Source organism: Esox lucius, chromosome 9 (genome assembly GCF_011004845.1).
Source record: "Esox lucius isolate fEsoLuc1 chromosome 9, fEsoLuc1.pri, whole genome shotgun sequence".
Taxonomy (NCBI): domain Eukaryota; kingdom Metazoa; phylum Chordata; class Actinopteri; order Esociformes; family Esocidae; genus Esox; species Esox lucius.
The window spans coordinates 22,148,571-22,173,569 of record NC_047577.1 but is presented as its reverse complement, the minus strand read 5'-3'; the positions used below and the strand labels follow the sequence as shown (position 1 = coordinate 22,173,569).

At 38.7% G+C, this 24,999-nt stretch overlaps 1 protein-coding gene across 3 annotated transcripts in view; it reads right to left on the bottom strand.

The window, feature by feature from the left end:
* mark1 (MAP/microtubule affinity-regulating kinase 1) overlaps positions 1-24,999 on the bottom strand; it is a 90,341-nt gene that overhangs the window by 44,828 nt on the left and 20,514 nt on the right. For all 3 annotated transcript variants that reach the window (XM_010898592.5, XM_020049832.3, XM_010898593.5), the window contains exons 2-3: positions 16,137-16,340; positions 7,737-7,790 (exon numbers count right to left, since the gene is read on the bottom strand). In XM_010898592.5, coding sequence (XP_010896894.1) covers positions 7,737-7,790; positions 16,137-16,340 — 258 coding nt within the window. The remainder of the gene's footprint in view (positions 1-7,736; positions 7,791-16,136; positions 16,341-24,999) is intronic.

The window sequence follows — 24,999 nt, the reverse complement described above, 5'->3', positions numbered from 1 at the left end:
GGTTAGGGGACTGCTGTCTGTGGAGTATCACATTTCTTATGTTAATGACATTAACTGAAGCATTTGTTTTGTAGGACTATTTGTTAAATTAAATTCCTTATTTTAGAAACGTGATTCTTAGTTGGACTAGTTCTGGGCCTTGCTTGATGCCAATGTTTAAAGAGATAGGTAGCAATATAACTTTCCTCATGCGCTTTATTAAAACAACTTAAGATTCGACTGCTTGTGTTGGTGTAAGTTTGTAATTGTTTAGTGAGATCACACAACATTCGTGGTTGCAATGCAAAGTAATCTAAATGTAAAGCAACTAATTACTTTCCCCAGGGAGTAATATGTATTTAGCTACCTAACCCTTTTTGTATGAGTAAAAAGTACAATGTAATGTATTACTATTCGTGAGATACAACCCCAACACAGATTACCTTATAATGTGGACAAGGGTTGCATCACTTCTCAGAACAAAGTTTGTTTTAACAATTCCATTAATTCAATAGAAATTTCTAATTTACAATTCTAATTTATTCAATAAACTCCTCACAGAATACCCTTTGACTACCCAATAAATAAATCTTCATCCTCCTCATTCCTAAAATGTAAAATGCATTCCTGTGTGTTGAGTCACACCAGACATGGAGAAATCTATTTTAGCAAGATATTTTGTAAATCCACCACTTCGGCAAGCAACATACTGAGTTGACACCGACAAGTGTACAACTTCCTCTGAGGTTGGAATTTGGCAGTGGTGTTCTGGATGACCGTAAGTGGGTCCATCTTTCCAACCCACTCTTTGGCTTCCACTCCACCACTCACTCATGCACAAATGCACAGACACCCAACCCCATTCAGTCAGCTAGTCTATTTAGTCAGGCGGATGTTCAAGTCGGTCTTTATGATTTTAACAACAACACACATCATGCAATTCTACACTATATACATGGCAGAAGACATTCACTATAAAATCAATAAAAACATATTTCCAGTGGGACAGCATGATCAAAATGTATATTTGGCTTGGAAGAGGTGGTGTGCTAAATTCAGGAATAAAAACTGACAGCCTCTACAAACAATTGCAACGGAATCCCTACATGGTCCATAAACAGCAGGTCGTGTTTAAGTCAGGACTGAATTGCCATATACGTACACTGCCGTTCAAAAGTTTGGGGTAACTTCAAAATGTCCTCGTTTTTGAAAGTTTTATTTTTTTATTTAAGCATACGACGAGGCGATCCGGTGAAAGATTTCCACTCCAGCAGTACTCAACCCACCTCTCCATCGCCCTTTCAAGCACGCATGTGTGTGTGAGAAAAAGAGCAAGACCACATTGCACACGTGTTTTCATTGTGTGCATTCAGTGAGGTGTGCATACCATCCCACACATCAGCCTGACAGTAGTAAAGGCTACTTCTCACATCCTTTTTACCAAATGTATACATATTGAAAAAACACTGTGTACAGCAGTGTTTCCTGCACCGCTATAGCCTACTGGAGCAGTGGCTAACTCTCCCCGCCACAGCAAAACAATTGTCCACGAAAATGGTTCCCGGGACTTTCAGTATCTTCCTGGAGAGTTAAAGTGACCGGTCTGTAATATTGTGGGTGTCATGATCCCCCTGTCCCCCCCTATGTCAGTTGACCCTATTTTAATTGCACTCAAAAATATTGCATTGCCTTTAACTTGGAATACATTTATTATTTAAAAACATTACACTGCATCCTCATTTGTTATTTATGTTTCATGGTGTAATTGCATGAATAGGATGAATTCTGAACTGTACATAACTTGTCTGCTCAGATACAACCAAATGCCTTAAAACTCACTGCAGCAGGCCAATGAACCCAAAAGAAACTCATTGGCTAAAAAGTGGAATTTTCTTCACTGGACAATTCAATCACCTGAACAGAATCCAACTAAACATGTTTCACTTGCTGAAGACCTAAGGCCAAAAAACCCCAAAATAAACTGGAAATTTACATTTACAAATTCAGGAACTTGCTAGCTGGAAACCTAAACCATACGCTAGCATGTCAAGGTGCATAAACTATTTAAGTATTTTAAAAGTTCCACATTCTCTCATCTGTTTGGAAAATGTGTACCGAAGTGAAAACATTACAGCCAGGTCCATAAACCAGCACAGCAAAACAGTTAACCACAAACTTTAGATTGTAGTCAACATTAACTGCTGGCTAGATGTGCAATTAGCCCACCAAACAAATGTTGGCAGGTTAGCCTAGCGATTAGAGAATCTAAGGTGACAAGAATCCCAAGGCTGGCAAGTTGAAAAATCTGGCTTTCTTACCATTATCAGCCTAATAACTGTGCACAGTTATTGAATTGGTGTGATTTGGCTTGCAGACCCAAGTTTGATTTGTAACTCAAACCAATGGATTTTTTTAAATGACGCTGCGCTTGTGACATTTTTCCAAGAATGATTTTATCAGTTCACCGAATGTATCCACAGTATTTTCTAATTTGGTTATCAACAAATACGACAAAATTAACAGAAAATATAGAATGCACAAAGTCTATAGCATCTGATGTAATCCTGTCTCCACACATTTATTAGAATAATATCCGTTGATAATCTCCAAACCGTTACCATTAATGGTAAAACATTTAATTTAGTTAACTATTATTTATTTTATCCATACCAATATCGGGGTAAATCAATTTGTACTAGTTCAAATTCTAAAATCCCTGGTGCTATGGGTCACTAAGCATTGAATTTGCAATAGTAGACTAACATTAGCAAACCATTATGGCTCAGAGTCCATTAGGTTTACAATACTTTTTTTAAAGGGGAGTGGGCACTCTCAATTTTTTGTAGGAATCAGCGGAAGACATGTGAAGTTTAGACAGATGCGAAGGGTGGAGACAGACACCGAACCCTGTTCTCTGGAAGGTTGGAACGCTTATGCATTGCTGGCAGTGTTACCACTGGAACCTGGCACTGCACTACAAGTCTAACATTATCACCTAGCACTATGGAGCAGAAAAAAAGCATTTCCTAAATCTCAAGCCACTTTAAACTGCTGAGCAAGGGGATATTGATATATATTAATGTAATCATTAGCTCTGTCAATTTTTTTTGGACATTTTATTTTTATGATGACGACAGTACTATACACTAAAGCTCCCTGTCTCAAACAGGCTTTTACACAGCTGCAGTCTGATTTCCACGTGTTAAAAATAAATCACTAATGAACTGTAGGTTGGTACTACATGAAAATTTAAAAAAGACAGGTTCTGTGACTTACAGTAGAAAATATCTTCGGATGACCCTAAAATTACTACTCTAAACGGATTATTTATAGAACGTATTGCTTATAAAATACCTTGGTATTTGGTTAGAAGAAAATCTGTCTTTAAAACACAAATTAGTGAGTTGGTGAAAAAGCAAAAGATTAAGACGTGTTTTTCCCTTTCTAGGAATTAATCATCTGTCACATCAGCATAGAAACAATATTGTGCAAGCAACTTGTATGTGGCTACGAGGTTAAAGTGATGTACAATATATATATATTCCTCAGCTTCCGTACTCAATTCCCTCAACGCAGTATATAATTCGGCCTTGCGTTGTATCACTGGTGCAAATCTTTACGCACATAACTATCTATTATATGCTTTAGTTGGCCTTGAGTCAATGACTTCTAGAAGGGCTGGACATTGGTTGATGGTTTTATATAAGGCGGTCATGCAAAAAAATCTTGTCCATCTAACAGACAAAATTAGATGTGAGAACAGCAGTAGCCAACCAGGCTCTCAAGACTGGACAGTGGTGGAGATACCGCAGGCCTATTCAGAACTGGGTAAAACTGCTATTGAATATTTTGACTCAAACTCAAATTGATCTTAAGTTAAATGTTTTAGTTCCTATGAGACATTTTATATTTCTTATTAATCACATTTTTACAGTCATTTGTGATTGTTTTTCTTATTTAGATTTTGTATGCGTTTTCTACTTTTGTATTACAGGGCTCAAACTAGAAAGAGACCTTTGTCTCAGTTGATTTCTCTGTATAAATAAAATTGTCAAAAATGAGCTCCAAGCACTAAGGCAGACTCCGTATTGGGTCTAGAGGCCAACATTAGGATTTAGCACAATGCGTTGAGTTTACACGGCTAATGGTAGCCTTTAACGCAATGGGGAAGACTATATTAAGGGGAAACCATTATAAGACTACGGCATGGGGCAGACTGCATTGAGCCTACCAATAACATGGTACTTTCCAGCTACATGAACTACTGTATATCATCACAGATGTGATTTGACCTTGATACAGAAACACAACTGTCAATCATCCAAGGACATAATAGCCTAGGAAGCACAAATGAAGTCAACCAATAGTTACAATACATCCGGTATATTTAATGCACTGAGGGCAAAACAATTAGGAAATTCTCTTCCTATATAGGCACCTACAAATCAGACGTCTTTACTGATTTATTCGATGCTGACCAAATTCCACTTGAGATTTTAAAGGGGTCATTTACAAGAATGGGCTGTACAAATCTATCAACATGCCCTGGTCTCGTCTACTACTACAATTGTAGTGCTTTGCTCCTTTCAATTCCGGCAGCAGGACAACAGATGTTTTTTTCTCTCTCTAATCATTAATTAGAAAATGGGGCCTGAAAATATCTTCAATCTGAGGTACTCTGCAGCACGGTCAAATAATTGACAGAATCATCATGGGCCATTTATAGCTTTTCCAACCTCAAAATAAATAAACTAGCTGGAAAATAGGCCTGTGGTGCTTACATAAATATCATACTGCGGCTTGATAATGCAAGAATTGATTGGCAGTGTGTCTCAATAGTCTTAACTCAGCTTCCTTCTCCCTTTGTGCAGATGTGACAACATGGGATAAAGGGATGCGTTCTTTCCAGGAATTAGCATTCACCTTTCCAACTGGAGTCCAAGTCTCTTGGCACTATTGATGTTTGCCCATGACTTCATGTATTAATGAACGGAGGATCGGAGATGAGGACAGGAGGCCATTTTAAGACCATTGACATGCACCCCACTGTGGTGAAGGACAAAGGATTTATGGCTGGGCGAGCCGGGTGTTAGTTCAGAAATCACAGACTCTCACCTTCATGGAGCCTAATGCAAGCTATTGATTAGCTGGAATACGATACTTGTGGATGGCTCTCGCATCATAAGTGTCTCGGTCCAATATCAACAGATTCTGCCTACCCCGAAGTCACAACCATGTCCTATTTCATGTTTGAAAATTAAAGTCATCTCTAAATGGTTACATTTTCCTCTCTGTGACTCCGAATGCACATCTGTTGAAATTCATTCACCCATCCACCCACAGTTTTGGCTATGATGCTATATTCTAACTAAAGACTCTTGGCAGTACAATGTTTTTTCATATGGATTATAGTTCAGGGTCTCCCAACCAGTTTGGAAATTACAGACCAACAGGAAACATAATATAAACACAGAGAAATGCAGATAAGTATATATTCAAGACTCATAATAATGCTAAGAGTTTAATGCTGATGCTAACCATTAGTAAAGCCACACCTCTCCATCATTTGGCTACAACCACAAACAAGTAACATTAGATTAAAAACAGATATTAAACATAAATCATTTCCCCCAAAATGTTTTAGGTGATCTAGGACATATTTGCTAATCGGTAATGGCTAGTTTATGAAATTACAATTCAGCAATTGCCAAAATACTCTTTATTTGTGTGCGTTGCTAGGAGCCCTATTCCTGTAAACCTATAATAATGGTATTGTAAGGACCAATGTATCATTCCCCAGGCCACACCAGATGACATAGCCTTGCAAAGCTGTTCCTGGGGAATTTTTTGTGTTTGGATTTCAACAAAAAAAAGAAAAGAAAAGAGGAGACCTTGTACACTTCTCAGTCTCCAGTTTCAGGCTCGTATTTCCAGTGAACCGAGAACACTCTCCCCCCCGAGACCACTGATCGAGTTCACAAACCAGCGCTGGGCTTGAAATGGAGGACTGTCAGAATCTTGTGGTTCAGGTTTAGAGTTGTGTCATGGTAAAGTTATTTAAAGGAGAATGGTCTTGTGTGTACGTTTCAAAACACAATTGTTTTCAAAATATTAATAATATCTGATATTTCAGAAAGAACATCCCAGGGCACACTGATGCTATGACAAAAATACAGGGATAAAGGGACATAAGGGACATAAGGGACAAGGAATCAAGTCTGAAAAGTGAATGTTGTGCAAACAACATTCACTTTGAAAGCAGAGGTGGCACCACATGTCCAAAAGTGGTGGAACAACATTTGGGACATATCGTGGGCCGTTGTCTTGGGGACCAGTCTGAGGCAGGCGATGGCGGAACATGAGCAAAGAAAGTAGCTAGTAACCATCTGCCCTGACTCGATTCTGACGATTACTAGAGTTAATAAGCAATGAGTTCTTGAGAGGCGTGGTCGATGCTCTGCCTCTGGGGCCAAGATGGCTGTAGCTAGGCAATCACTGTGACTGGCAGGTGACTTCAGCTGTTGCAGTCAGCATATGAGGCATGAAATGTACTATTTTATTAACTTGTTCAATTGCAAGAAATACACTTTTAGTTTTTCCGTTGCAAAATTGTTTTTTTTACATTTATAATAGTAGATACATTGAATGTGCACGATACTGCATTGAAAAATAGTGGGGCAAATAGCAACTCGCCACACATTTGCTGACGGTTCTCAGAAATGTTTTCTATAGTAAAAGGATTGATATGTTAAACCAGAGATATGTTCAGGGATTGATAAGTAATCTGCAGCGAAGACACAACAAGGTTGAACTTACCACGAAGACCAAACACCAATGTTATCTCAGCATCAAGGGAAGCACTGCATGTTACAAAGGTAATAACCATTCAATGTCTCTTACAAACCCACAAATAATTGTAATTAAGCACCTAAAGTTCTGTGATATCGCAAATGGATTAAAAACCATATCAGATTGTTGTTGTTGTGAATGGCTTGGGGCAATAATGGAGGACCCAGTGTGTCTATGGCTCTTATACACAATACCCCAAAAGGAGGCTGTACTAATTTCATCATCTGATCCCTCCTCACGTGATGGGAGAGATAGAGGAGAGATGGAAAGAGAGAAAGAAAAACTGAGAAACAGAGAGCACGAGAGAGAAAACAAGAGTATAAACAAAGTTAGGACCAACCAAATCATGAGAAAACTAAAATAACTATTTGATACTGCGGACCAGAGAACAAATTGGAACATTACCTTGCCCTAAACAGTGTACACAGTGGCAGAATCGCTGGTCCAAATTTCAGAAAAACCTTGACTATACAGGCTGTGAGCATGGCCTTGTTATTGAAAGACTCCAACATAGGCTGGCTCTCAGGAAGATCACAGACCATGCCTATTACACAGAAAATTATGTGGAGAAAACACAAATTCCCTCTGATAATACAGACTCAAAGATTTTCAAAGACTTCCATTAGAAGAGCACTAAGAACATTGTAAACATAACCAATAGTCATCAGTTTATTTTCCCGTTTCAGTCTTTCATTTTTACAAAACGTACAACCTTCAAACGCTTTTGTTTATCTGAAATAACAAATATTTTGTGTTATTTATTATATCTATATTTTTTTTTTCACATGCTTGGAGAATGGAAACAAAAGGATCCTATGTAAAAAAGCCCTTTAAATTGTAAATGAACAGAGAGAAACAGAGGCTACAGAGAGATGAGAGGAAAAAAGAGGTATGATAGTGAATCTTACCTTCTGTAGACTAGTGGGGTTCAATTGAGTTTTGTCTATTATCTTCACCGCAACCTATGGGAGGAGAAAAAAAATTGACACATTAAACACCAATCACAGGCCAAAGCCCTGTGACCCATTTTGTGTTCAACAATCGTTTTTTATCCACTAATCCTAACCTAGGTTTACCAGAGACAGACAGATATATATAGAGAGAAATAGAGAGATAGAATGGATAGATAGAATGCAAGAGGGACACTGTCGCAAATGGCACCCTTCTCTGTGCCCTATTTTTGACTAGCACCCTATCTGGGGAATGTGGTACAATGTAGGACACAGGCAGGAAGTTGGGATTAAAATGGTGCTGTAGCATCCTTGCTAGTGGGGGGGGGTTCCTCAGAACGGAGTGTCACCAATGTGCAGATTTCACAGCCTTGGTTCGGTAACTAAGGGTCATATTGGAAATCTATTCAGACCTGAAGGTTTTGAATATTGGACAGTACGAGATGAACTAGTGCACACAGCTGTGACTATATGTATATTGTGTGTGGAGGTGGTATGTGTACTGGGTGCCCTCAACAGTAATTTCGAGCAAACATTGCTCTTATCAGAAATGTCTAAAGAGGTGACTGAGGCTCGACTGGCTCCTTTTACATTGGTAAATGAAAATCAATCCTTTAAATGAAAATGCATCCAATAAAACACTGAGTAAGAAAAACCTCAGATATTACAGAATGCCCACATGCCTACAGAGAAAGGCGGCTTACAGCCATTTAAGCCATCAAAACCTAGGCCAGGAGGTTTTGTCATGTCATGATGCAATCTGTCGATCAGATACAGAACAGAGGGTTGTGTGTTCACATCTGAGCAGGTGCAGTTCTGCAGTCTTGCCATTATGTGGTGGCGCTTAATACCTCTTAATAGCTTCTTCATAACCAGGAAAGAAGGAGAGGAAGTTCATTAATCTGGGCCTATGTTTTTGTCCAAACTCTTGAGCATGAGTGTTCTTTAAAAATGCTTTAATAGGTCACTGGCAGTTCCATTTGACCATATAAACTCCCACAGATATAGTGCAGAGAGCCTTTTGGCGTGAAAGTCACCGATTGCGCCTTTAAAGATGAATACCAAATTGCCCGCATGTGGCGTTAAGAACTTTAAAGCTTCTCTGAAAAAGATTGCATCAGTCGTCATGACTACAACGAGCCATAATCACTATAATCAACATACTGAATAATTTTAGGGATAGGAGATCACACAAGCGCAATGCAAATTATAGGCAGCATAGAATATGCCTACTTTGCAAAGATCAGCCTGTCCTCTTCAGAAGTATGGATATGCAGTTGGCCACCATTATTGGTTTACTCCTGAGCGCTTGCATCTTATCAGCCACCCTCTGAGTGGGCATAACAGAATGTCTGATTTCACAACCTCTATATTCAATGCTCCAGTGAAAGTGCTGATGTATGTTGCATCAATAATTTAACCAACACAGACAGAGTACTCAACAAAAGTGTTTCTAAAGTAGACTTTCAAACTGGGTTGACCTTTTGGCCAAGACAGAAAGCGAACTGATGAGCAGTTTAAGTTAATGGGTGGTGAGGCCAACCAGTGCATCCATATGGTTACCTCTTTTTCTTAAAGGTAAACATTACTAGAAGGATTTGAACCTAACGATTTCACACCTGTTTATTGCAGATATAATGACCGTAAACACCAAACATGAATGAAATGCCAAAGCCTGATATATTCTTTCTGAAACGTGACAACTGTATGAATGTGAAAACTATAAAAAGGCTGAAAATGACATGGTTGGATGCATTTTCCATGCACTGAAGTTCTTTATTTTGCTTCACAAGGGCAGAAAGTTTTTGGGGTGATTGTAACTAAACTTCATGGGTGATTTGAAGTTGGTACTGGTTCAAACCTCATATGAGGCAGTTGTGGACAGAGGAGGAATAGATGCTGTCACAAGGGCATGGATTATAGCTACATTCACCCAGTAGACCTAGAGCTACAAATTTGACGTCCATTAAAGATTAGAAAACAGTGGAAACATTTTGGCCAGTTTTTTTATGAACAGCCAGTATTTCCCAAGATGCACTGTTCGTTTCAAATCTGCCTTTTAAAAGCAGATGGGGAGTTACAAAGTATTTACTTGTAACATTTTCTGTGTGTGCAAATATTTCTGCCTTTGCGTCATTGGGTCACAAGTCGTTTTTATAACATGCACTCCTTCACACGTGTTTGTTGTTTACAATCAATTATCAATTATACAGCTCCGGAAAAAATTAAGAAACCACTGCACCTTTTTCTTTCCTTTCCAAAACAGTTGGTAAGGAAGGTTTTGAGTGAGGAACAGAAAGGTAAAAATTAAGAGACGACTGCGAGGTAAAAATTAAGAGACCACTGGTCTCTTAATTTTAACCCGGATGACATAGCTTACTGTTAGCAAGCAGATGAAAGTTGACTAATTCAAGGAAAGACGGAATATACTTAACATGACATTGATGAGTGGGCTGTGGTGCTAACTCAATCAAGTAACACTGTAATTCAAGTAGACGCAGACCATGTGCTAATCTGTGTTTTTGTTCTCTGTTGGGAGATTCTTTGTTGGGTAAGTACCTTCAGCCTCGGTTAATTTAAAGATCACCAACTGGGTTGTGAAAGAGTGTTTCATTGTCTTGTCGCGCTCTAGTTACTCATTGCGGTAGGTCAGGCTCAAGTTGAATCATGGTTTTTGGCCAAGGAATGCTCTCCCCTGCCTCCCTTTACGGTTAGAACCAGTTTTTCCTTCCTACAGCCATCACTAATGACATACCCCAAAAATATACACTACAGCTCAAACGTTTTGGGTCACTTTGAAAGTTTTTTGTCTATAACATCAAATTGATCAGAAATACAGTGTAGACATTGTTAATGTTGTACATGACAATGACTAAAACATGCAGAACCGGTTCTTTGGGCAGTTCAGCACTGGAGTGAGGAATCCATTACCCAGGGGAGGAACTAGTACTGTAAAATCCTACTCAAGTAGAAGTACTGTTACTTTAAAGAAATTGTAATCAAGTAGAAGTAAAAGTACTGGTGTAAAAGTACTCAAGTAAAAGTACAAGGTAGCACATTTAAAAAGTAGTAAAAAAAGTTACTACTAAAATGTATTGCTACTTCAATTCTGATGGTTATTTGTATTCTTCTTTTACAATAAGTTGTTCATGTAAAAAGGGTATGCTATTTGAATGCAAGCTTCACAAACAAATGAATATAAAAACACTTCTCTATATACTACAACTGTATATGTAGTATTGTTTGTATGTAATGCTTGACCTGCTACATGTTCCATAAAACATTAAAACAAGATCCAGCACAGCTGATTAAATATTAAATCTTCAAATTTTTTGTGGAACTACCTTTTAAACACTTGACTCACTTCACTTCTCTTTGAATATGCCATTCAGTTTCAATAGGAGCACATTTTCTAAGTTAATTTAGTCTATCCTGGCTCACTTAAAAGTGAAGAGTAGTATAGCACAACTGAAAAGATGCTCACAGGCGGCAGATGCAGGCAAGCTGATTAGGAAACCTTTTTTCATGGCATGTAGCTACCTTTTTTTACTGTTAGACACTCCTGCTACTGATCATCATTTGGTTCGCATAACCAGCTGTGATTGTACCGTTTTGGCGCAATGTGTGAAATTGAATTGTATTGGTCCATCTTGTCATGTTACTAGTCAGTGACCAACAAGTGAATAGCTGCTACAAAAGGCACACATTTTATGTACTTGCCATTATGTTTTGTATCGTTTTTCTAGATAGTACTCCGTAACGGATGGTTTTGAAAATGTACTTTACTTCCTTCAAAATGTACTTAAGTAAAAGTACACCCTTTAAAAATTACTCATAAAAGTACAAATACACCGAAAAGCTACTCAATTACAGTGGGGAGAACAAGTATTTGATACACTGACGATTTCGCAGGTTTTCCCACTTACAAAGCATGTAGAAGTCTGTCATTTTTATCATAGGTACTCTTTAACTGTGAGTAACAGAACCTAAAACAAAAATCCATTTGCATTTTATTGCATGACATAAGTATTTGATACATCAGAAAAGCAGAACTTTTTGGTGCTGAAACCTTTGTTTGCAATTACAGAGATCATACGTTTCCTGTAGTTCTTGACCAGGTTTGCACACGCTGCAGCAGGGATTTTGGCCCACACCTCCATACAGACCTTCTCCAGATCCTTCAGGTTTCGGGGCTGTCGCTGGTCCTGCCATGTATTTCTGGGCTGATCCCTCATGATCCCCTTCCTCATGATCATTGATGCCCCACGAGGTGAGATCTTGCATGGAACCCCAGAACGAAGGAGATTGACCGTCATCTTGAACTTCTTCCATTTTCTAATAATTGCGCCAACAGTTGTTGCCTTCTCACCAAGCTGCTTGCCTATTGTCCTGTAGCCCATCCCAGCCTTGTGCAGGTCTACAATTTTAGCCCTGATGTCCTTACACGGCTCTCTGGTCTTGGCCATTGTGGAGAGGTTGGAGTCTGTTTGATTGAGTGTGTGGACAGGTGTCTTTTATACAGGTAACGAGTGAAAACAGGTGCAGTTAATACAGGTAATGAGTGGAGAACAGGAGGGCTTCTTAAAGAAAAATAACAGGTCTCTGAGAGCCGGAATTCTTACTGGTTGGTAGGTGGTAAAAATACTTATGTCATGCAAATAAAATACAAATTATTTAAAAATCATACAATGTAATTTTCTGGATTTCTGTTTTAGATTTTGTCTCTCACAGTTGAAGTGTACTTTTGATAAAAATGACAGACCTCTACATGCTTTGTAAGTAGGAAAACTGCAAAATCGGCAGTGTAACAAATACTTGTTCTCCCCACTGTATAAGAATGTGAGTAGTTGCAATTCATTACTTCAAGACCAGGACGACTGCACTCTATCCCTAGCCACGGTTGACAGAAGAACTTTAAAAAGAGTGAACCCTCTGAAGTCACCAGGGCACAATGTTATTCCAGACTGTGTACTCAGGGGGTGCACCGACCAGCTAGTGGATGTTTTCACCTCTATATTCAAACCCTCCTTGTCTAAGTCAGGAGTCCCCATCCGCTTCAAGCAGACCACCATTGTCCAAATGCTAAAGAAATCTTCCATCACCTGCCAGAATGACTAATGCTCTGTAAAACTGACCTCCATCCTCATGAAGTGCTGACAAACCCACATCTGTTACACCCTTCCTGACACCTTGGACCCCCTTCAATTTGCATACAGCACTAGCAGATCTATGGACGATGCCATCGCCCTGACTGCACACACCGCTCTCTCCCACCTGGCAAAGGGAAGCACATACGTGAGGATGCTGTTTGTGGACAACAGCTCAGCTTTCAACACTATTGTGCCCGCTAAGCTTGTCCCTAAGCTCAGGACCCTGGGTCTTAACACCTCCCTTTACAAATAGATCCTGGGCTTTCTGATGAGTAGACCCCAGGTAGTGAGAATGGGCAACCTCTGCACTGACCCTGAGCATCAGAGCCCTTCAGGGCTGCATACTCAGTCCCTTCCTGTACTCCTTGTTCACACAGGACTGTGTGACCACACACAGCTCCAACGTCAAACTTAAGTTTGCGGACGACACCACCATCCTGGGACAAATTTCCAACAATGAGACCAAATACAGAGAGAAGGTAAGTGACTTGGCTCTCTCTCAATGTCTGCAAGACTAAGGAGATGATTGTGGACTTCAGGAAGTGGCAGAGGGAGGGATCACACTCCCATACACATCGATGGAGCTGAAGTAATGAGAGTCTCCGACCTCAAGTTCCTTGGTGTCCTCATCAAAAATGATCTCACCAAGAGGTCCAGGCAAGCAGACTAAGCGCCCAATTGCCCAACAGCTGAAAATTGTTGCACTGATTAAAGAAGCGACCAAACTGGCCTCATTCAGACTAGTTCAGCCTCAGGAATGGTGGGTTTGATTACAGGCTCAAAATGGCCAGAAACAAAGAACTTTCTTCTGAAATTTGTCAGTCCATTCTTGTTCTGAGAAATTAAAGCTATTCCATGTGAGAAATTGCCAAGATCTTGTACAACGCTGTTTACTACTCCCTTCACAGATCAACACAAACTGGCTCTAACCAGAATAGAAAGAGAGTGCACAACTGAGTAAGAGGACAAATTTGAAGAATAGAAACCTCACAGGTCCTTAACTGGCATCTTCATTAAATAGTATCCGCATAAAACCAGTCTCAATGACAACAGTAAAGAGGCAACTCTGGGATTTCAAAGGAAAAGCCATAACTCAGACTGGCCAATAAAAAGAAAAGATTAAGATGGGCAAAAGAACACATACTGGACAGAGGAATATTTGAAAAAGGTGTTATGGACAGACAACTCTTAAGTATGTGGGGTTCGGATCACAAAGAACAACCTATGTCAGACACAGACCAAATTAAAAGATGCTGGAGGAGTGCTTGATGCTATCTGTCAAGCATGGTGGAGGTAATGTAATGGTCTGGGGGTGCTTTGGTGGTAGTAAATTGGGAAATGTGTACAGGGTAAAAGGAATCATGAAGAAGGTAGGCTATAACTATTTAGCGAAGAAGCATTCAGCTGGTATTCTGTCAATAATGGAGTGGCCAGCACAGTCACCGAAATTAAACCCAATTGGGCTGTTGTGGGAGCAGCTTGACCGTATGACATGTAAAAAATGCCCATCAAACCAATCCAACTTGCGGGTGGTGCTTCAGGAAGCATGGGGTGAAATCTCTTCAGATAACCTCAACAAATTCAGATCTAGAATGACATGTCCGCAACGCTGTAACTGCAGCAAATGGAGGATTCGTTGACAAAAGTAAAGTTTGAAAGACACTATTATAATTAATTAAAAATCATAATTTCCAACAATCTCAATGACGATATTTCCTATAACTTTTACTATATTTCCTATACAAACTAATTTCATGTATGTTTTCATGGAAATTTGGACCCCAAACTTCCGAACAGTAGTGTATATCCTCGAAACAGCGTGCTTCACTAATGTAATATTTCGCAAAAGATAACCAGAAAAGGAACCAGGCAAGCCTAGTTCAGCCGGCCCACAATTAAAAGTGATAACTGTTGTTGCCGTCACTGGACTCAAACCCATGTGAGAGGCTGTGTCCTAAACCACTACGCCACAGTGCTATGTTTGGCCATTGGGGGTATTGCATTTCAACATTAAAATGTTGTCAGTAAGTTTACCTCCACCACATATAACATCTATAAAATGCATATCTATAAAATGTATAGCTTTTGCCACTGGCCGTATTAATAGCTTATTAGACAGTAATAGGATTACTAGTATCTACTTGGAATTGTCATAAGAATTGAGCAATTTCTAGCGAGACTGTATATGAACCTTACCCTGCCAAAGCTATTTAATTTCATGGCACAAAGTTCATTTTTCTTTCATTCGTAAATGACATTGAAACAACTATCAATATACAGTGACGGAAAAAATATTTGATCCCCTTTTGATTTTGTATGTTTGCCCACTGACAAAGAAATTATCAATCTATAATTTTAATGGTAGGTTTATTTGTACAGTGAGCCAGAATAAAATAAAAAATCTCGATAACGCATGTCAAAAATTTTATAAATTGATTTGCATTGTAATGATTATAGACTGATCATTTCTTTGTCAGTGGGCAAATGTACAAAATCAGCAGGGGATAAAAAATAAGATTCACTCACTGTAGGTGACGATAACTGACTTATTCGTCAAGTGAAAAGACGTTGTTAATATATATAGATGTTAATTCTGGAAACCCCTACTCTTTTACTGCCCAAGGGATTTTCATCCAGCCTATATTACCCCAAAAAATCATGCACGGCTGCGTACTTCGAAAATCCACCAGAAATACTTGCAATATAAACTGTTTTATTTTAGGCTTAATATAACGTAACTACAAAAGGTTGTAGCCAGCAAGGTTTTTGTCTATCCTGATCCAAAAATCATGAACATATGTGTACTTCGAAAATCCACCAGTAATAGTCACAATATAACCATAAACAGTCTTATTTTAGGCTTACTACAATGTAGCTACTGAAGGTTGTATCCAGATATGTCTAACTGGAACAAATCCTAATGCATAATTGGTTTTGACTGTGATGAGATTCGAACGCGGGACCTATTGTTTACAGGTCCGTGTTGCTAACCACTATGCTATTTAACAAGTGGTAGCCAGTCACTCAGTCAGTCAGTCACTCTCACTCAGTCAGTCAGTCAGTCACTCTCACTCAGTCAGTCAGTAAGAGACATTCGCTCTTCTTGGCCTGCTCTCCTTACTCGGTCTGGCAAAAACAGGATTTCTCTCTAAATAACCAGGTTTTGGCTACACTAAATAAGTGTAATATTCATAATAAGGAAGCTCACCTCCCGTCCCGTTAGTAAATGCCGGGCCAGCTTCACTTTGGCAAAGTTCCCCTTGCCAATGGTCTTGAGCAGCCGATAGTTTCCAATGTGAGGCTGCTCCTCCGTAGTGGACGCCACAGAGTTCCGACATCTTGGGAGACTGTGTCGACTCCCAGACTTGGCTGGTGGGGCTGGTGGTTCCTGGTAGCCGTCCACAGATGTGTGCTGCAAGATAGATTGGAGGTGAGCAACATAAGAGCTTTCCCGACTGAACTGTAATAATGTCACAGCCCCAATAATTCTTTGTTGTTCAAAAAAGCCAGTGTTCTTTTTTTTTTTTCTTTTCTTTACACACTGGCATAACTATTACTTTTTATTTAGAAACTGATGCCAACAACAATAACACATTTGGGAAGTCCCTAATCATAGGCACATAAGTTGTTAACCTTGGACTCGAAACCTGGATTTACTTTGGAACACTGCCAGCTGTACTCTGGGCACGCATGGCAAGGATTGAGGAGTCAGCGTCAAATTCTGAGGTTGCCCATGTGTGACGCCTTAATGACCCCCTCAACATTCCCAGACAAATATTTTTTGCCACTGGAATGTGACAAGTGTTTGCTAGTGACCCACTTAAGATAGTTCATTGAAATATTTACATCATTGTAGTAGTTAGTTCAAGATAGTGTTTATGGTTTCGAATATAGTGTAGATGTCTAAATGGGTCAGCAGGTAGCTTATTCCCTGAAATGGCAAGGTTAAACATCATTCTGTCTTTAAGCAAAACCCTAAAGTCCTGTAAGTCGTTTTGGATAAAAGCCTCTTCTAAATGACTAAAATGTAAAATCATCCAAATACTGCATGAACAGATTCTATACACTTTCCTTCCCATGAAGAGATTGTTTCAAAGCATCTCACCTCACAGCTCTTACTACAAATGGATTGACACCTATGGTGTACCTGGAGTCCCAGCATCACACCCAACACTTGAAATATCAAGCACTACAATATAATTTAGCAAATTTAGTTATTTCAGGAGGTTTTCTGGGAGGTATTGATGTACTCAAAAATTGCATTCTGTGATCATCCTATCACCCAAGAATCCACGCAAAGAAAAAGGTGTAAGGAAAAAAGTGTGATGGAAACGTAACGTGAATCCCTTTCGATTGATGATGAAACTAATGATTAGCTCCACAATGCTATTTGAATGGCTTCATGAAAATAAACAAGGGAAGTATGAAAAAGATTACTAAAATGGGGAAATTATATTCAAGCCTGCAATTAACCATATGTTTGCGACAACCTACTGTGACACAGCGTGCAACCCCAAAACCGACAAATTAGCCACATTTGCTGTCTTTTTGTGGAGCGTTTTAACGAGACAGGCAACACTAAGATGTCTGCAAACATCAAACCGTTTGTGACGGCCTAGAAGAGCAAATGTCTATTACTGACTGACTGAGTGCCTGACAGACTGACTGACCCTTGTAAAATAGTGTAGTGGTTAGAGATATGGACTACAGAGCAACAGGTTTCCGGTTTCAACTCCTGTGACAGTCAAATCACATTACCCCTTAGGATTTGTTCAGGACAGACAAACTCTGCTAGCTACAACTTTCAGTAGCTACATTATAGGAAGCCTAACAGGATAGACAACAGGAACACTTCGCTGGCTACATGATTCTCTAGTCTTTTCACTTGACGAAAAAGTTATCATGACCTATACTGATAGATACTGTATCAATCTAATTCACAAATGGCTAATAAGCTGTTAAAACGGATAGCGGCAAAAGAGGATTTGTTCTGGATAGACAAACACTTCGCTGGCTACAACCTTCAGTAGCTACATTATAGGAAGCTTAAAATAAAACTGTTTACTGTTATATTGTGACTATTTCTGGTGGATTTTCAATCATGCATTAGGATTTGTTCCGGATGGACAAAAATGTCTCTGGGTACATGTTTCTCTGGTCTTTTCACTTGATGAAAAAGTCTGTTATCGTCAACTATATTGATAGGTATTGTATCAATGTCATTCACAAACGGCTAATAAGCTGTTAAAACGGCCAGTGGCCTAAGCAAGTCATAGATGCAATTTGTGGTGGATGTAAGAAACGTTACTCAGTCTATACCAACGACAGATATATAGCTCAGTGGTGTAGGGGTTAAAAAGACCCTCTTATGTGAAGGAGCCGTGTTCGAATCCAGGGGAGGGCAACAATGATCATCAACTTTTATTGTGGGCCGGCTGAACTAGGCATGTTTGGTTTCTTGTTACAAAGGCACTGACAACTTTGGCAAACAGTCCCTGACCAGCTATGGCAATAGCTGACAGCACCGGGTCTGCAGGACAGCAAAGCAGGGGGGTGACAATCCCTCTTGAGGTCCCTTGGTAATGTTAATCAGGAATTTAAATGCAGATGCCCATTGGGTGACTGCACAACTTAACAACTGCATACAGTAGCCGCTCGCCTTGTTCCTCCGGGGATGAATGAGTTAGTGTTTTGTTTAAAAGTCAAATGTTTTGTTGATCTTTTTATTCATTTTTATCATTAGAAATGTGATGAAAGAAATATACAAATATTTTTTGTCTTATATATCAAGAATGCATTTCATAAAATATTAAACATGTTAAGTAACACATGTATTTTGTTATATGCTGGAACATTGATAAATTAAAATGTTCAGAAGGAGAGACTGTAAAACATTTTTTGGGGCCAGTAAGTTTCAAAAATAAATTGTTGGGCCAGTGGCAAAACTATTTAACATAGTGCAATAACCTTTCTCAGTTTCAACATTTGATACGTTGTTAATGTACTATTTTCAATTAAATATAGGGATACGTTTGGAAGTCATTGCATTCTGTTTTTATTGGCATTTTATGCAGTGTCCCTGCATAATTCTTTTGGAAACAGGGTTGTTCACTAGAATCTCTGGAACAAGGAGGTGGTTTCGTATTTTCTCATGGACACCCACTGACTGATCTACAATAGTAAGCGTAAGCGCAGTATGCTGGGGGAAAATGGACAATGAGTGGAAACAATTTGATGTATTCCGAAAAACTTAAAAATGTCCTCCCCATCTTTTGGATACAAAATAGGCAAACATTTGTAAATAAATAAAACAAATTTCTTCCTACATTTTATGGAAAATATTAATTGTCATATCAAATAACTTTTCCATTATTTTTTCTGGAAAAATTCTGGTCCCACAACTTCATTAAAAAAGAATTGTGCAAATGTTGTGCCTTGGACCAGTATGAATTACTCTTCAGGACGTTCCCGTACTAGAATAGTGGCTTTCAAATCTCTCCTGAGGCCCCCTGTAATTCAGTGTTTCCAAAACAAGCACACCTGATTCAATTGTGTTTATTAGTTATGAAGCCCTTGAATACTTGATTTGAAAGAGCTAGTTAAAAGCTACAAAGAAATTGCGATATGCCTTGGCATCCCCATGAAAGAACTCAGAACATGAGGAGGTCAAAGGACAAACAGATGCGTTTTTTTCCAAATTTCTCCTGATGTCACTAGTTGATGCTGCCTTATTTAAGGAAGCCAGTTTTACTTAAGGAATGTCAAGTTGTTTGAGTGTTCAAATAAAATTGTCACATGTTTTGCTGACAACTGGTGTCAACTAACATATCTTCTTTAAAAAAAATCTAAATATTAAATTCTATACTGACATGTAGCCAAATAAAAAAACACCTCTTTTGACAGCTTTTAAATGGCTGTATCCCTGCCTAAAGTGACTAAACTGCTAATTTTTAAAATGTTTAGTACATGAGCTTAGCAAGCAAACTGTAGCTAAATGTATTTCACTTTTTTTTTTATTGGACAATATTTAGATAGGCATATTTAGCTCCTTCGTTATTACACACGGTTTGGTTCCTAGTGAATTCAAACCAGGACACTCACTGGAGTAATTTATTCTATGTGACTGTGAAAGTTTCAGTCCTAGCATATTGAGGCAGAAAAACCTTGTCTAAAAGATACTTCCACAATATCATAGTTCAGGACACAAGGAGGTAAATTACAGAAATAACTACAGGAGTTAAATTTACAGGAAGTTCACTACTATAAACAATCTGTAACAGGATGTAATATCTTTAGGGCAAAGAAAGGACTGTGGCCATGGGCTAAACGCAGAGGGCGTCATTAGCCATTAGATGCTAGCGTCAGCGCACTTGGCTAAAGCAGATGGGAAAGGCAGAGCTCACAGATCATTTAGAGACCGCTGACTGTAGGGTGTGAAATCTGATTTGGGGGGCCCTGTCGGCGCAAGTGTCTTAATCTTAAGGGAAGTGATGAGTTGCATACCAAAGGTCATTCTTTAGAAATTAAAAAACAGGTGGGGCTGCACAACTCAGCAGTGAAGAGAGACTGAGGTATTGTATTGGTAGCCTAGCTACATGAAGAGTTGACTAGTAGTGTATTGAAAAGCCAGGGAGGATGGCCGGCCTCACAGAAGGCGACTTGCTGGAATGGAATTGCTGGAACAGAAATGGCCGGAAAGTAGCGGCACGCTCCAAAAATTATAAATTGACATTCCACTGGCACTGAGCTGTCTGTGTTGCTAAACAACTCTTAGAGGACCTCATTAGCTTTCACAAAATGTTTATGGGGAACAAAACTATTTTTTAAGGGGAAAAAAATCCTACCTAGTGCAGCTTAAAAACAAGACAAGGAACCAGGTAAGCCAAGTGGCCGGCCCGCGATAAGAAGGAATGAATGCTGTTGCCCTCACTGGATTCAAACCGGGGTCTCCTATGTGTCAGGCTGTGTCTTCAACCACTACCACTATACTAAGCTATATGTGTGCAGAATGTTATGCGTTGTTAAACCAATTAGTTGAAACTCCACGGTTCTCGAAACCAGTTCTTTAAATTAGCTAACAACAGGTATAACAGGGTTGATAAACTACATACAACGCATTCAATTAGAAAAGCTATTGTAGGAACCAATTGGGACATACTAATTTACACATTAGTTTAAAATTGGGTCTCGACATTGGATCATTTTGTCACGCATTAAAATCATGCCAAGTTTGAATATTTAGTTTGATACCATTAAGCATTGTGTTAAACATTTCTTATTAAGTTTATTTCCACCACAAATAGCATCAACAAACTGTATGGCTTTTGCCACTGGCCGTTTTAACAGCTTATCCAGTAAAAGGCCTACTAGTTTCTACCTACTACTTTGAATAGTTATAAGAATTGAACAATTGCTAGCGAGACTGAAGATTTACTTTACACTGCCAAAGCTATTTCATTTCATGGCACAACATCAGTTTCTTTCATTTGTGAACGACATTGATACAATAACTATCAATATAGGTGACAATAACTGAATTTTTCTTTGAGTGAAAAGACGAGAGAATCATGCGATTTAACAAGGGTCTGTCGCTCACTCACTCAGTCAGTCAGTAAGAGACATTCGTTCTGCTTGACCAGCTCCGCTTACGCAGTCCGTCAAAAAGTACTGGGAAGAACTTAAGGGTTCCCCACAGTGTCAATGTGAAGAACTGCTAAAACACCTAGAACCTTTTCTTTTTAGAGTGTAGAAGATTCACCCTCTAACATACATTAGCACTTGGCTCCTATTGTTTTTAAACATGTCTTCAGTTTAAGTCTAAAGAATGTGTCGAACTTCATATTCCAATGCATTTACCTTTTTTCCTGGTATTTGTTTAAGCTTTTTTGCACAGGAAAGTGAAGAAGCAGTTTTTGCAAAACCAAAAATAAACCAGGCAAGCCTAGTTCAGCCAGCCCGCAAAAAAAAAAAAAACATTCAATCGCTGAGCCTCAAACCTGGATCGTCCACGTGAAAGGCTGTGTCTTTAACCACGCAGCCACCAAGCTATACATCTGCTTAGTGTCGGTATGGCCTCTTGACATTATATAATTCTGTTACATATTAACAACAAGTTTGAATATTTCTTTAGACACCATTAACCATTGTGTTAAGCTGAGTAGGGCAATTCCAGCGTTATGGACGTGACATTTGCAGTCAAAACATAAAATATAAATTCTCAGAAAATGCATTTAATACCAATATATTTAAATGTCTGTTTATATGTCCATACTCCCTTAATAAAGGAGTACAGACATTAGAAAAATATCAATCTACACATGCGTTTTATATTTAATATGAGGGAAATACACATGCGTTATGGACGTGACAAAAAAAGACGCGAGTTTGTGGGAGACAATATACTTTGTTGAAATTCTGTGAATTAAAATGCACAAGCCAAAATAAATAATACTAGCCGAATGGATGAGTGTCGGCTCTCTATAGAACATACATTATTTATTTTAGTTTAGAAAAATCCATTTATGAGGAAAAACGGACGTTACGGATGTGACTTCTTTCCGTTATGGACATGACCGTTCCGAAATCATCACTTGGCTGACGCTGGAAAACTTGAACAGAGACCTTTTTGTGTGTCTCTTTTTATTTGAAACAACAAACATCTGAGACATCAGTAAGGTAAGTCTGCACAATTAATCAAATTTAAACTGAAATCACCGTGTTATAGATTAGTTCACGCATATCTCTCATGCTGCTAAACTGTAACCGGCATGTGAGCATGTTCAAAACTCAATTCGGGCATGATATTGCTTGCTTGATAATGTGTTTTTATCATCAAGGTGTTTACTTTAGACCCCTAAAGATATGGAATTGATAATGCTAAGATACAGTTAAGAGCACCGGTTTCCCCTCAGTCCCGTCAGTGAATTGAAACGCTGTCTGATTGTAACAGTGTGTTGGCCTGTGTCTATATAGAACAAACAGTCTGGAGAGCGTTTTTTTTTTTTTTGCATGCAAAAAAGCAATCATGTCACAATGATCGCAATATTATGTTTTGTGTCAAACTAATCGCAATGTTTTAAAAAAAAAAACGTTTTGCGTTGTTGAATGCGCAATCGTGCTTTAAAATAGCCACATTATTGCAAAATTAGCCAATGCATTGAAATAATAATTGAAATGTTATTGTCTTAAGTCAAAATCACAATGATTACTTCATTTCATTAGGCCCGATGGGTTTTTGCCACGTTTATATTGGTTTGGATGTCAGGAGGATCAAGACGATCTGTGTGAAAGAGACGCCCAAAATACTTACCAATTACTGCAAATAAAGTAGAGATTTTGTCCAGAAATCGCAGATCTACAATCACCACAGAAATAACTGCCATTGACCACAGAGGGCGTGCGCGGGAAAGAAAGTGAGTCATCACAGAAGGCGCGTCTCATATTTCTCTCTCTCTCTCAAACACGCGCACGCACACTCCATGGTACTAGTATTCATTGATTTCTAAAAAGTTCTGATGTACAGTAATAGAGATCAATTTAATATATGTGTGGGTTTTTTTTAACAGTAAAATGATGAAAGACCAAGGTGAGTTTAAATAAGTTTGACTTCTTTCCACTCCATTTCAAGAAATAGATCGATTTATATTGTAAAGTTGATGAATTTATCTTTTCGTATTGATTTAATCAGAATGCTTCTTGATTGCCTTTGTTATGTGTCATTATATTGCTTGAAATAAATAAATACATTAATTAATTAAACAAATATGCGCTGGTCAAATCATGCATGATTTAATGTGAAGCGTCCGTAACGGTCACGTCCGTAACGCATAATTAGGTTGTTTAGAGCAATTAAGTGAGATGATTTGTCAATCATAACTAGAATGGACATATTTTGGCTTTGTACATAAAGTTTCAAATTAATTGTAATAATAATGATTATACAATCTAAACTTATTCTTTAAATCGTTACGGACGTGACACAGCACTTAAGCGTCGTGACTTCCTAAATATAGCCTTTATAAATTTAAAGGGAAATGCAGTTATAACAAAGTGAGCGTATTTATATCTCAGTCATGTGGCTGAGATATATCTTTCTGCAAAATCCTTACTATCAACATAAAGTATAATTAAAGGAGTCTTTGATCCCTCTTTTTAAAGCATGAAATAGGTTTGTATAAAAAAAGCAATTTTAGTATCTGTGCACACCTTATCTGAGGTGAATAAACAGAAATGTCCTTAAAATTTACATGACAGCACATCAATACAATAAAATACAGATCCAAATGGACAACTTAGAAAGGGGTTTTGATTTTTTTATGATAACTTTAATTTTTCACTGCAAGGTTGACATTTGCGTGGAATTGCCCAGTAACATTTATTAGGTTTTCCTCCACCACAAATAGCATCTATGAACTGTATAGCTTTTGCCACTGGCCGCTTTAACAGCTAATTAGCCATTTGTGAATGACATTGATACAGTTTGATGACTATTACTATAACACCTTTAATTAGTCTGATTAAATGATCGCAGATGTATGATGGCGAGTGTTTCTCAGGTAGCCGCTTACCAAGCAACTTTGATTCTTGTTGTTAACTTTTCATTTTATACTCCATTCATGTAGCCTACATTCTGAATGAGGGTTAAGGACAATTTGTGTTTGCCTGTGCATTTAGCCATTCTCCACTGATTTACGCTTAAGTTGCTTGTTCGTTCACGCTTGCATGGCCCCCAAGCCCTAGCAATGCCACAAGGTTTCACAACATACATTTTGGCTGCAACTCACTTGTCTGATTCGTTCACTAAAGGCAAAGTGAAGTAGTTTGGTTGTACTCCCATCACTTGTGAGCAGTGTTTTGTGAAGCATCAAAGGGAGGGCCGAGCTAGGATCAGGTCCCTTTCTCTTCTAATAAACATTTGTTATGATTTAGAAGGCAACACTGACCCAATATCAGCAATCCTAATCTCATAGACTTGGATATGAGATTTCCACTCAGAGGCCTTGAAACCTGCTCATTTCAAACTCTGAGCCAACTGTGCCTGTCCTTCAGGTAACTTGCTGGAAATTCCTAAC